Source organism: Bacidia gigantensis (genome assembly GCF_019456465.1).
Source record: "Bacidia gigantensis strain McMullin 20006 chromosome Unknown contig_41, whole genome shotgun sequence".
Taxonomy (NCBI): Eukaryota; Fungi; Ascomycota; class Lecanoromycetes; order Lecanorales; family Ramalinaceae; genus Bacidia; species Bacidia gigantensis.
In genome coordinates, this window is record NW_025408611.1 from 1 (window position 1) to 14651 (window position 14651).

The 14651-nt window shown below is 35.6% G+C and overlaps 1 protein-coding gene across 1 annotated transcript; it reads left to right on the top strand.

Annotated features, from left to right (window-relative positions):
* Positions 1 to 7864: 7864 nt before the first annotated feature.
* KY384_000059 (uncharacterized protein) lies at positions 7865 to 13851 on the top strand (the record flags this gene model as incomplete). Its single annotated transcript, XM_044808597.1, has 11 exons — positions 7865 to 7984; positions 8076 to 8355; positions 8423 to 8602; positions 8658 to 8749; positions 8802 to 9104; positions 9276 to 9605; positions 10131 to 10483; positions 10533 to 11932; positions 11990 to 12405; positions 12458 to 12503; positions 12698 to 13851. The coding sequence occupies 11 exons, from the start codon at positions 7865 to 7867 to the stop codon at positions 13849 to 13851; spliced, it is 4674 nt and encodes a 1557-aa protein (XP_044665686.1).
* Positions 13852 to 14651: the final 800 nt, after the last annotated feature.

Consider the following 14651-nt stretch of genomic DNA (forward strand, 5'->3'; position numbering starts at 1 on the left):
ACCTAACCCTGAAAATCTTTTTTACTAAACCTTCCTTAATACTATAAAACTTAATATTAGGAAACTATATATTATAAAAACTTTAATTAATTAATATATTAATTAAAGATTAAAAAAAAAAAAGCAGAGTATAAAATATACTAAGGTTGAATTTAAAGTTAGAAATATATAATAAGTTATTAATTTTAAGATTATTTATATTTTTAGAATAGGGACATATATAATGAAATATTATAAACTATAAATAGTCTTTTTTATAATAGAATTATATAGAATATAAAGCTTAGATTACCTATAAATCATAAATATATTTCTAGGTACTATTTAAGTATATAAGTAATTAATATAAATAATATTTAATACTATTGTCCTAAGAATATAGATATAATATTAAACTAAGAAAAGCTAGATTAATATTAAATTACTACTTAATTACAATTTAAGGATATTTTAATCTTAAGATAGTCTCTAGCTAATACTAAGCTAAGCTTAAGAACTCTTACTAGTTTTCTAGAAAAGATATATATTACTGGGTAAAATTAAAATAATTTATAATATAGTTTATAATATAAGTAATATTAAGTATAATATTTACTATTAATTAATATTTACTCTTATTAAGTATTACTTAAAGAGTATTTTAAAATTATTTATATAGTATTTTTAATATATCTTTGTAACGGTCGTTTGCCTATGCAAGGGCCGTGCAACGACTAGCTTAGGTCGTGTACAAGCTAGGTTGGCTTGGCAGGTAGTGACGAGCCACAGACGCAAGAGAAGGTGAGCTCTAAACGGCGAGCCTGAACACTATGACGGTAATGCGATTTATACGTGGAGCTCCGTTAGGGTATTCAGTAATGAATGTATTAACAACTAAGGAGCAAACTATCTATCGCTGAACGAGTGACATTATATATCAAATGGTGATCGCACTGTTCGCACTGTAACGCAAGCCTTGGCATGCGTACTCTGCGAACACTGCGTTACAACGAGCGGGCCTAGTTGGTCTCGCTAAGCCAACCAGTAACGAGTGTCCTTTGTTCCTCTAGCGCAGTCAGTGCGCTGTGTAGCCTGCGGGGCGTAACAATCTTATACTATAAATATACTTAAATAATATTAAAGCTAAACTTAGCCTCCTACTAAAGACTAGTAAAGTAGATAATAGAAAGAAAGTATTTAATAAAGTTGCTAAGAATAGTAATATAAATAATACTACTATAGTATAAAAAGATAGGCTTAATATTTATATATAATAATATACTAACTTAAAAATAAGAAAAGTAGGGGGAGAGTAGATAAAAGTACTTAAAAACGCTAATAATAATATAAAATTGATAAGTAATAATAGATAATACTAGTTAATAAAAATTAATATATATAGCTAAAGGATTACTAATAAAAAAATAATAATAAAAAAAGAAAAAATAAAATTAAAAAAACTTATTAATAGTAGTAGAGTTATAATTAATAATCTTACTAGTAAATAAGCTTAAAATAAAGATTTTATATAATAATTAAAAAGAAGATATTAATATATAAGTAAAGTATTATCTACCCTATTAAACTCTATTATATAACTCTATATAGCTATATAGTTATACTTACTATATATAATAATAGGATATAAAATAAAGACTTTATTAATAATAAAAGAAAAATATTTATAGCTATAAATAAAAGTGTAAAGTAAGAGCTTATAAATAAGCCTTTAATTATCTAAATTAAAGTAGTATTAATAAGTATATATAAGCTATAGTAGATAGCTTTAGTAAATATTTATATATAGTAAAGTAATATTTCTTTCTTTTAAACTTTATTATTAATTTTAACTATAAATAAGTAATTAAAAACTTATTCAAAAAGGCTAAATAAAAGCTTTTTAATAAGCTTTTAATTACTTAGATTAAACTAATATTAGTAAGTATATATAGTATAGAATATTAATAATAATAATATAGTAAGGAAAAGCAATATTAATATAGAACTAGTATCTTAAATTCTAAACTTAATATTACTCTAATTTAAATAATTAAAAGTAGATTTATATATACTAATTAAATATTTTAAAATAAGTTTAAAATTATAAAATTTTAATAAATAGTTCTTTTAAACTAAAATAATATTTTAAAAGTCTACTAGCAGCTCCTATTAGTATTATAACTTAGTAGATCTAACCTATTAGCTAGCTATATAAACTTAATAGAGGTCCTATTCGACAGATCTATACTATTAGATATCTACCCTATAAGCTAAAATTGAATTAGAAGGGTTTGCCTAAAGAGTATAAACTCCTATAGGAGCAACTAATTAACAAACGCAATACTCTCCTATATATTGCTAGAAACACAATAATACCTATACTAAAAGACCCTAGTTGGTTAGAGAATAATAGATATAGAGTCTTAGCTATTAAGAGTATTACTAGCTCTCTAGTAAGAGAATTACTTATAGACAATAATATATTAAAGAAATAGAAAATAGTACTTAGAAAGTATATAAACGAATTCATTAAGATAAAAGTCCTACCCTAGCTATATAGCTTACGCTCTTATAAGTTAGGACAAATTAGTAGTAGGCAGATCCTCCCTCTATAGATTACTAATTACTATAAATAGCTAGTCTAGGAATCGAAAACAATAAGCTAGCTAGAGTTTATTTTCTTTTATAATAATCTAGCCTAATAAAATATTATAGTGGATAAGAATATATAGGAAGTAATTTTAATTATCGACTAAGAATATATAGGTTTCTTCCTGCCCTCTACTAAGAGAAATTTCTAGCGGACTCCATAGCGCCCCTATAGGATTATAAGTTATTTAGAAGGAGAAGAATATAGTAAGAAAGAGTTTATAATTATAGAAAAAGTTATTGCTCTTCTAGATAGGCTAAGTACATTCCTATCAACTATATAGACCGTATTATAGTAAGCTCTACTGACGCTGCTCACATAGATACAATAGGTATACTACTAATAATATATACTTAATTGCAATATATAGCTACCCTCTTCTTTAATTATTTCTACTTTATTTTAACTTAGATATATATTTATAAGTCTCGTATATTATTAGCTCTCTTCGCTTACATAAAGCTTATATATCTTTTGCCTACAATATAAGCTCTAACTATATAACTAAATTATAGAGTAATAAGACTATATATATATATAGCTACTATAGAGATAAATAGAGCGCTACTCTGCAGATAATATATAATAAAGGGGGATATACTCTTTCTGCCAAGACTTTAATAATATAATATAATATAATATAAGCAGAATATTCTAAATACTAAGTTCCTTCCCTCCCTTGCTAAACTGCCCTAAAATATAAAATATAGGAGAGGCTTAAATTGCGTCCTATACTAAGCCTTATTTTATCTATTAAGTGGCGCAGTAAATTCAAGATTTAGTTAAAGTAGTTATATTAGTATATAATAGATAAAATTAATTCCTTAGTATAAAAAATCTTTTATACCGTTATATTATTTTATATAGGCCTATTAAACTCCTATTATTAATAACTTTTTAAATACCTTAAAAAGTAATATAATTCTTAAAATTATATTATATAAGCTAATTATAATATTGTTAGCTAGTATAGCGCTTTTATTCTAGGATTCCTATTAGCTTAACTCCTTTATTAAGTATAAAGTAGAAAAGCTTTTTAAATCTTATTAATACTTTTAAGTAATAGTAAAAGAAGTTTATATTTCTATTATTTAGGCTTAGAAGCTAAAACAATAAGTATAAATATATAATACTACTTATCTACTATATTATATTTATCCTAGTTTTTTAAAGAGTATTTACCTTACTATATATTAAAGCTTTTTTTCCTACTAGCAATATTATTTTTACTTTTTTTAAACTAAGCTAGCTAACTTTCTTTATTATAAATAAAATATAAATATTAGTTATTTTTTTATTAATAAAATTCTAAAAGAGCTTAGTATTAGTTAAAAAAAAGGATAGTAGCTTAGACTATATAATAATTAATTGCAAATAGAATAATAAGTATAGGTAAGCTATTATACTACTAAGCAACTCGTTTTTATTAATAAGTTATTATTTAGTTTATTAACTATTTAGCAATCTATAGCTTATAATTTATTAAAGTCCTTAGCTTAATAATAAAATAATTATTTATAATATAATAATACTTATAGTATTTTGCCTATATATACTATAAATAGCTATCTATTTTATACTAGTATTTAAAAAGATTATTATAATATAAATACTTTTTTTAAATAAATAAAGTATAAGTTTTTATTAAATTATAACCTATTTCCTAGTCTTTATAATATAATTTACTTAAATAATGATAATATATATATAAATTATTAGCTTAAAGATTTAATAAAAAGTAGGGGGATATATATTTGCTTTTTACTACTTTACTTTTTTAATTATAACCTAATTAAGCTAATATTTAGTATTTTAAAACTATAAATAAAATAATATTTCTAATAACTATATAATCTATTTTTATATAACTTCTATAGTTTTTTAGCCTTTATAATAGAAAAGAGTTAATATAACTATTTTATAGGTAAACATTTCTATTACTATATAAATAGCTATTTATTTAATAGTAATCTTAGTTAATTTAAAAGAAAACTTAAAGATTTTATATAATATAATAATATTAAGTAATAATTTATATTATAAAAATTATTTTTCTTTATTAGCGGCTATATTTACAAGTATTTAACTAGCTTATATATTTCACTAGTACTAAATTTCCTTGAATTTATAAAGCTAATTATATAGTTATTAAAGAATACTATCTAAGATATTTTCTCTTTTTACTACTTTATATAGCTTAGACTTAGACAATAATATTTAATATAGATACTAGCTATTCTAGAACTAAGCTTATATTATTTTATAGAAATTTAATATAGCTTTACGTAAATCTATATTATTAATACTCTTAATATATACTAACTATATAAAAAATACCCTTAGTATAGCTTTATTATCCTCTAGAAAATAAATAAAACTAAATAATTAAATAAAAAGATTAATAATATAGCCTTGCAATTGAAGCTAGTATTATAATAGCAAATTTAGGGGAAAACAAAGTAGTTTAGGCTTAATAAATAGCGTAAATTACTAGTTATTTAGCTATTATTTTTATATAGATTTAAATATATTATCTATTATTTTAATTTAATATTATTGTTTTATAAATCTTATAGATTCCTATAATTATTAACAATTTTCTTTTTAATTTTTTTAATCCTCCTAATATTCCTATTAATATTCTTCTTAATCTTAATATTTATTTTTATTTTTATAATTTTTATATTTTCCTCCTTTTTTTCCTCTTTAAGTTTTATTAAAATAGTTTTTAATTTTAAAATAATTAGACTATTATTAATTAAATATATAATAAGATTTTATAAAGGCTTATTAATAGTAGCTTCTTGTTTTATAATTATTTTATTCTATATATATTATTTCTTAGTAATAATACTATAATATTATTTATAATAAATTTAATAAGTTTGAGAACACTTAGGATTAACTCTATATAAATTACTTTTATAAGCTTATCTATTAATAATAACTATATTATACTAAATAGTATCTTTATTAATATTCTATTTAATAGCTAATAATATTTTAAACTAATTAGTATATATTAATCTTAAAGAATTGTTAATAGAACTAATAGCTTAACTAATAATAACTTTTATAAAAGTATTTAAATTAATTTAACTAGTATAGATAATATTAATAATTAATAGTTTATTAATATTCTATTAAATAGCTTAATTTTTAATTATTAACTTAATATTTTTAGACTATAACTTTATTAATAAATTTTTAATTATAATTTTTTATTACATAGCTTAATTAGTATTAGCTTTTATTAATATTATAATATTAAATATATCCTTTATTTTATTCTTTTATATCTTAATTATAATCTTATTCTAAAAATCTATATTAAAATAATTTTTAGTAATAAAATCTTAAGTATTAATTTTGCCTTGCTAGATAGTAGCTTTTATAACCTTACTTACTATATTCTTAAATATTATATATAGTTAGTATTTATAATTCTAACTATTCTATAGCTTATTATATTTATTCTCTTCTTTAGAATTCTTAAATTTAAGTCCTTTAAAGCTACTACTACTTAGAAAATAATATTTAATATATATATAGATCTTAGCGTTAGTATAAAAAAAAACTTTAATAGCTTCTTTACTACTATAACTATTATTTTAATAGAAAATCCTAATTATCAAAAAAATAATAGCTAACTAATAAAAATTCTAAGCTATATTTTAAATAGTTTAATATTTTTCCTTAATAGTATAATTAGAATAATTAAAATATAATATTTCTTTATTAATTTTCTAACAATTTAGAGGATTATATATATTAATAAGATTAAGTTTTAAAGTAAGTTACTTAATCTAAAAATAAAAATTAGAATTAATATTAATATTAAAAAGTATCCTACGCTATTAAATATTTAGTATAATAGGTAATTAACTATAAAATGCTTTTAGTAATCTATTAAGATTACTAATACAATAACCTTAAAAAGTTAATTGCTATAGCTTTTTTTTATCTTTTAGTATCAATCGCTATAATACTACTTTTTCCTTAGGTAATTAGCAATACTATTTAAGATTAAAAGTATAATAATATTTATTAGTTATTTCTTTTAATTTATTTATATAAGTATTATTCTTATAAAAGAAATCTCTTTAAAGCCGCTAGATAGTTAAGCTTAAACTTATAATTAAAAACTTAACTTTAAAAGAATATAATTAATTTAAAAACAAATAAGAAAAAGAAAAAGAAAAAAATAATAATAATAAAAAGGAAAAGAAAAAAAAGGAAAAAAAGTAGTAGCTGCTTTTTTAGAGTTTTTAGTTTTGCAAGGAGCTATAGTAGCTATTATAATAAAAATTTCAGTATATTGCAATTTCGTAGCTTTAAAAGCAATAGAAATAGTTATTAGTAGTAGGAGTTCAACAGGCCTATACAAAATAGTATAGGGGTGTAGAAGATTTTTCATACCAAGGAATTAATTTTATCCATCACACGCTAATGCCACGTGAACCTTCCCCCCACCCCCCGTCCCCGCGCTACAAATATCATATAGACATAACCTAGTTGAAATAAGGACATCGACTCACGCATAGATACAATTGACCTTGCACCTGTATTTCAACCCCCTTTCCCCCCCAAACATCATCTCGCAGGCGTCGAGAGCGTTGCTTGGGGTGGGGTCACTGCACGGGCGGCCACAATCCTTCGCGCCGCTGCTTTGCGCCCGGGTGAGAAATCCTTCATCCAGAAACCCACGTGTGGACTGTACTGTAGCCGCTGTGCAGCGTGACTCCTACTGAAGGTTTGTTTCATAGGAAATGGAATTATGGATGTTGGCTTTCTTGTTTTGTTTCGAGCTGGGCTTTCTGTTTCGTGGTGATTGGAATTGTAGATGGCGTTGGAGGTTGATGTGGAGGCTCATCTGGTCAAGAGGATTTTTTTTCGTGTGGCTTCTGCTAGGCTAGGCTTTGATTCGGTTGCTGCGGCTTTGGTTTCAAGGGGACTCCATATTGGAGGCGCTTTCGATTTGAGAGAAGTCTATGTTGTGACGGACCTTTGAGCCTGGTCCGCTGAGCTGGATTTTGGCTCGATCAGTTTCAAGGGGGATTGAATTTGAGGCTCATGATGTTGCGGAGGTGGCTTTTGTTGGGAAGATGAGGCTTGCGGTGCGAGATTTGTCTTGGAAATGGGGCGTGCTGGATGTTCATGCAATATTTAAGAGAGAGGGTTCGCTGGTATGGTACTTCATTATCAAGAAGCAACTCTTCTATGTACTTACCAATCATGACAAGATTCTCCATCAACCAAAGCGTCCGGACAGGCTTAACATGTATGACACTCTGGGGCATCTTCATCAACACCGGCGTCTACTGCACGCCTATGGGTGACCTCAGTACCCGAGACGTGAGTGAGCCGAAACATCCCTTTCACCACTTCTTCCCCTCACCATTCTCTCTCCACCCATCGACTCCCTACGTGTGCTAACATGACATAGGCTCCGAAACCACCCAAAGGCAACGCCCAGACCCCCGATATCTGCGCACTCGACAAAAACAACCCAGTTGATGTCTGGTCTAAAAGCGGTGCGGGCACGTATCTCGACAACATCATTGCCATGCGGGGGAGCGGCAAGATGGGCTCCTTGAAGGGTCTCGATCAAGCCATCGATAGAGCGCAGTCGGGGTCTGGTCAGTCGACTATGAATTGCGCCGAGATTACAGATGATAGTCATTGTCCTGCGCCTGGGAAGTGCGAGGATGCTTGGAATCCGAGTGGTGAGTAAATGCCATTCAGGCTGATCTGAAGAACGGGTGGCAGGAACGATGCTGACCAGTCGTATAGCGTGGTGGGTCCAGCTTGCCTTCTCGAACATGCACCAGTGGCTGGGTCAGATGCTGGAGGTGTTCGAACAGTCTGTCTTGATGGAGGCGCTTGATGTTGATTCAATTGTTGATGATGTCGTTTACTCTTTCCGAGATGATCGGCTTAAAGAAGGGACTATTCTTGGCATGGTGGGGTCATGTATGAACATCCTGCAAATACAAGTCGTTTTCGCCTAGCTGACTGATTCCTGTAGCTCTTGGGATCGCCGCTGGTGTAGGGGGAGCGGTGCCAGGCATCGGTCCTACCCTCGTGGCTGGATTTGGGACCATCTCTGGAGTATTCAGTGTAAGACCGTTGCTAGCTGCAGAACAAACCAATGATCACTGATGACCTACAGATCGCCAATAACAATGACGCGGCAGATTCGGCGGAAACAGATGATATAATCAAAGATACCAAAAAGGCATTGGAGCAACGACTAAGAAGCGCTCTGGAAGAGACATCTGAAAAACTGAAGACTTTCGCCGCATGGATGTGGAAGAATGGCGATGACTGGACCGATGAGGCTACGATCCCTTTGACTCTCGGCCCCAACGATAAGAATCTGTACCTACCCTCGCGGTTCTTCGATAACGGCGTTTTCGTCAATGGAGGAAATTTCGATTTCAAGTCGATACAGAAGGAAACCACATTGAACCTGGTATGCTTATTTCACGTAATGGAATCATAGGCTAATAGCGGCTGACGTGAAACGTAGCGCAAGGCACTCTTTGCCGGAGCACTTGGTTCGGCGAGGATCTTTATTCGATGGAGCGTAAGTCACTTGCTGCCAGTTGAATCCCTCATTAAGCCTGACTGACATGGCTTCTAGGATGACAAGTTATGGACCGACAAATGCAACTTGGACGAACTGGATCGGCTCGTCGACGGCCGCTGTTTCAAGATCATGTACGTTGACAACCCCACCAAAGACGTTGAGCTGCCGTCGAGCCTGAAGGACGGAATGGCCCTGTTCAAGAAATATGATATCGATATTGAGCATGTCTATCGAAATGTAAGGGACTGCAGCGTAGATCATCCTAACGGCGACGGTGTCCCTGCACTTAACGATATCTCGGGATTGCCGCCAGGAAGGGGTTATCCGAAGTGCTTCTTCAGCATTCCGATATGTGAAGAGAGGGCCGATTTGAAATTCAGACAGGTCTGTCTACACCAGAATGTATAAGCTAAGAAGCGACTCCCGGGATTTGCTATTTGTAAAGAGTGAAGATGTGTTTTAGATATTGCTGGAAAGTTGGCTGCGTGCATTTATCGCGTTGGTTTGCTGTCGATGTCTTCAGTGCCATAGCATAGCGTGAATGTAAGATAAAGTTCCTCTAGCACAAGTAGTCTGAATTCTTCAAATGATACCACTATCTTAACCTTTGACCTCTGCTGTGCTGCAGAGTTGGAAGCTGCGCCACGCCATTGGCGACCAAACTCATGATATGTTCAATAGCTACATGATACAATAGTTTGGATTCTCTTCACAGCTGTTGTACTACATAATGTGATCTCCGTAATGTTATGTGCTCCAAAACCATGTGAGACCTCCGCCCTGTGCGGGTCCTCTCCCTATGAACCTACCGAGCTACGTCATTCAGAGTTGCGTCAAAGCGGCCCGGACCACTAGTGGACTCCGGCCTACCCCTTGTGCTGTATATCTTGTCACACTTATACGCACCAGTGTCATCGACTTTCCGTTCCAAGTCTTGCAAGTCTCTTCAACTCTACCGACATCTTCATCGCTGCATTGTACTCGACCGGGAAACAGCTACTATTCAATGGTACACGATGTCAGCAAGAAGACACTGACAAAGCCTCTGACGATGGACTGTGGGCCGTAATCATGTCGAACAATACAGCTGCAGGCAACCCTGTCAACGACTTCTTGAAAGGGAACGCAGGGGCAGCGCAGAATACGCAAGGCATTCAAGTCAAAGCATTCGTGCTCAATCTCGGCATTGCGCTAGCGACTTTTGCTGTCCAGCTTTCAGGATTCTTCTTGCTGAAGAGTTCGGCCATCGGGCGCAGGATCTAGTAAGCTCCCATACTTGTTGTCTGCCAGTCACTGGCTTATACCACGCAGTCAGCCCAAGACATACCTTGTACAACATAGATTGCGAGTTGAATCAGTACCTGGGAATCCTCTGAAATGGCTGCGTCGCATCTGGAGCCTGGAAGACGAAGAACTTGCCGCTAAGTGCGGGCTCGATGGTTACTTTTTCATCCGACTGCTTCGTGCACTACTCATCATTTTCGTACCTTTGATGTGTATTGTAATTACTGCACTGCTACCAATCAACTACCACGGCGGCAGAGACACTAATGTCTTCCGATTCCACAATCAGACGACTGCATTCAACGTCACCGGATTAGATACTTTGTCTTGGCAAAACGTTTCACCGGAGAAGACCCATCGCTACTGGGGACATCTGATCTGTGCTTTATTAACTATTTCTTGGAGTCTCTACCGAATATATCGCGAGAAGCTCAATTTCATCCACGTTCGACAGCGCTTCCTGACATCGCCAGAACACAGACTGAAGGCATCAGCAAAGACCGTCCTGATCACAAACATACCGACCAAGTATCGCAGTAAAGACGCTTTAGAGGCCCTCTACGATGTCTTTGTGGATAATGACGACCATGATAAGCTCAGCGTTTGGATCAATCGTGACTATGGCGCTCTGAGGGCTTTAGCAGCCCGCCGTCGAAGTCTGCGCCATCTTCTAGAGAAAGCCGAGTTGAAGATTTTACGGCATGTTAACAAAAGCTCTCAAAAGACCGCTGGTGCATCCACGCCCCAGAAACCAACGAATCGCATGTCGAGTGAGCCTCTAGTCAACGAAAACCAACTTGACGGCCAATATAGCCACCTGCATTTCGATAATGAGAACATCGACGCCGCTTTTGAAAAGGACTGCAGTCAGCAAATACAACCGCAGCATGGATACGTCAACCCCTCTCCCGGCCCAATGGTAATCATCGAGCAATCAGACAACGGCATATGGCAGCCCGCGTCAACGCTCAAATTCTGGATCAAAAGATCACAGAAGAACGTACCAAAGATTGCCTGGCTGAGATACGAAATAGCACGCCTGACTATCGAAATCGAATCCATGCTTCAGAACCTTGATGATGATACCCTGTTCCCGAAGCAGAACTCGGCATTCATCCAATTCGATAGGCAAATGGCTGCGCACATGTGTTGTGCACTCGTGAGCCACGACAGGGCCGGATGTATGGCTCCACGATATCTTGAGGCCTCTCCCCATGAGATCCTATGGCCCAATATGAATGTCACCTCCCTGGGGCGATTCATTAGAACATGCATCGCTCTGGTTCTGTTCGTCGCTATCTTGTTCCTCTGGGGTATACCGACCACTCTTCTGGCGTCTGTTTCGCAGCTTGATAGTCTTAGAGCGTCAGTCAAGTGGCTGATCTGGCTCAGGCCGTGGCCCTCATGGGTCATCAGTTTGATCTCAGGTACATAACCAACATTTGGCACCCCACTCCCGTACTGGAGAGCTAACACAGCGTTAGGTCCTTTGGTGTCAATCCTACTCTTTCTCCTGGTCCAGCTCGTCGTTCCAGCCTTATGTCGAAAGCTGGCGGTCCTCGTTGGTGCGCCAACTCGCAGTAAACGCGAAACTATAGCCCAGAACTTCTATTTCACATTCTTATTCATTGAGCTAGTGCTCGTCACATCGATCTCTTCAGGCATAGCAAACGTCATTCCAAAGATTGCCAATAATCCTATCAGCACCCCTCTGCTTCTCGCGACTGACCTCCCGCGATCAGCAAACTACTTCTTCAATTATCTTATCGTCCAGGCATTGACCTTCACTGGGAGTCTACTCTTCCAGTATTTGCGCATTTTGTATATTACGTTGATCTGGCCCTTGTTCTCGCAGACACCACGAGAGGAAGCTTGGCTTCAAACCACGATACCACATCAGGTGTGTTCCTCCTCCGACTGCCTTTAACGGGTAAATGCTGATACTATGAAAGATGTGGGCAAATCAGTACTCGCTTACAACCAATTTCGCGGTCATTGGTACGTCTTATTACTCTCTCTCTCTCTCTCTCTCTCTTTCACCCCAGAGGTGTTCTTCGGACCGTCTCAAGGGCCTTGGATTCACCTCCTCGAGCTTTTGACTATGAGTCTGAAGGCTAACATCACATCACACACCTCGAGGGTTCCTGAAATACTGATAAAACTAAGTTCGCAATTACTAACAATGTCAACAGGTTTTATCTACTGCATCATATCTCCCCTGGTGCTCCTCTTTGTGTCTATTACATTCTCACTCTTCTGGATCGCCTACCGCCACAACTACTATTTCGTTCAACGGAATAAGATCGACACCCACGGTCTCCTCTTCAACAACGCCTTGTCACAGCTCTTCGCCGGGATCTATGTCCTCGAAATAACACTGATTGGGCTCTTCTTTCTCGTACGGGACACTGACAACCGCGTAGTCTGCTCGGTTCAAGCAATCATCATGATAGTCGTCTTGATCATCACGGCTATCTTCCACTTCGTAATGGAACAGCATCTGAAACCACTTTACGAATTCATACCAGTCACCCTCGAGGATGTAGCAGCCGATGCCGAGAAAGATCGCTTTCTTACCCGCAAAGATGATGACACCACCATACCCTCGATCGACAATGCCAAGAGCAGCGCCATCGAACTATCGACCTTAGAAAAGCCTAACACGACCACCACCCACGGCGACTCCTCATCTCTCAACCCAAAGCAACCCACAACTCGAAACCGTGACCGCGCGGCCACCAATGCGTCAACTCTCACCGCCGCCTCCGCGCGCCGTGCCCTCTCAATCGTAAAGCGCCGCGCCCAAGTCTCCTCAACGTCCTCATCGGCCTACCATCACCTCCCCACCCATTCCACTTCTCTCTCAAGCCACCCGGATGAACCATCCCACAAGCGTGAAGCAAAAGACCAGCTCGGGGCAGCGATCGCTTCATACCCTGACGCCCTGACAGATCTAAGCCCCGAGGAGCGCGACGCAAACCTCAAAGCCGCGTTCCAGGATCCTGTTACCAGGGAGCCGAGACCTGTTATTTGGATTCCTGCGGACGAGGCGGGTGTTGCGAGCGAGGTTATTAGGGGTGTGGAGGCAATTTATGGACCCTGCCCCAGCCGAAGCACCAATCCCAAGCCCAACACTGACCCCGAGCCGACAAAGAAGGATGAGACAATTTTGAAAAAGGAGGGTAGGGATGTTTATGTAGATAGAGATGAAGAGAAGAAGGCTGAGGAGGGGCCGTGGCTAAGGTATAGTTGCACCGGGGCACGTTTGAGGAAGAACGGGAAGGTACAGATTACGCAGCCGGCGCCGGATGTTAGGGCCGATTGGTGCTTGGAGTGGCAATTGTAGCTAGGAATTGGTGGCAAGGACATAAACGGGTATTTCCACACAAAGACCTCCTTCTTGTCCTCCTTAAGGTCAGGCGATTCTACTGATTTTTCTATCCCTTACCTCTAGTCTACATTATGAGAATTAGCTTTCACTCTCGCCGAAGGTCTTCGGTCACGCTCCTATGCATTTTCATATGGCCAGCTTGATACGATTCATATTCGGCGTCACTGACTCCCTTCCTTCATCAGATTCTGACCTGATTAGGATAAAACCCCGTTACACAACCTCTAACAGTCGCTGATGAGTATTTGAACCTCTCAGTGATATCAGTTGCAGACATTCTTAGAGGGTAAACTTGCGAGAATGCAACTCGTATCTGATGATGACGTCTGTCAGTCGCCCGTTAGCTGTAAGGTAGATGAACCTTAACTGTGTAAGGTTCGGAGGAAATGCTCGGCGACAAGCTCATTGGTCAATCTACTATAAGAGGTGGAGGTCTGTGATCCACTCGCTACACACACCATTACAAAGTGTCCTTATCGGTGTTCTTGATGTCTCGTATCCGGTACCGAGAGAGTGTGAGGATCTGAGGGAAAGCCCTCGATGCTTCTCGGATGCAACAGATGGGCTGCTCGAGGATCCTCGGCCAAAGTCGACACCCCAGCGATGATGTAAGTTGGTAAACTGCGCTCTACAAATACGCTATTATATACTCATCATATTCTATATTCTCTCGATCCTTCTCAAAGCCTCTCCGTTTCCCATACCCTCGAACATCCAAGCTTGAACTTTGGCTCAATCACCAAGTCCATGATGAT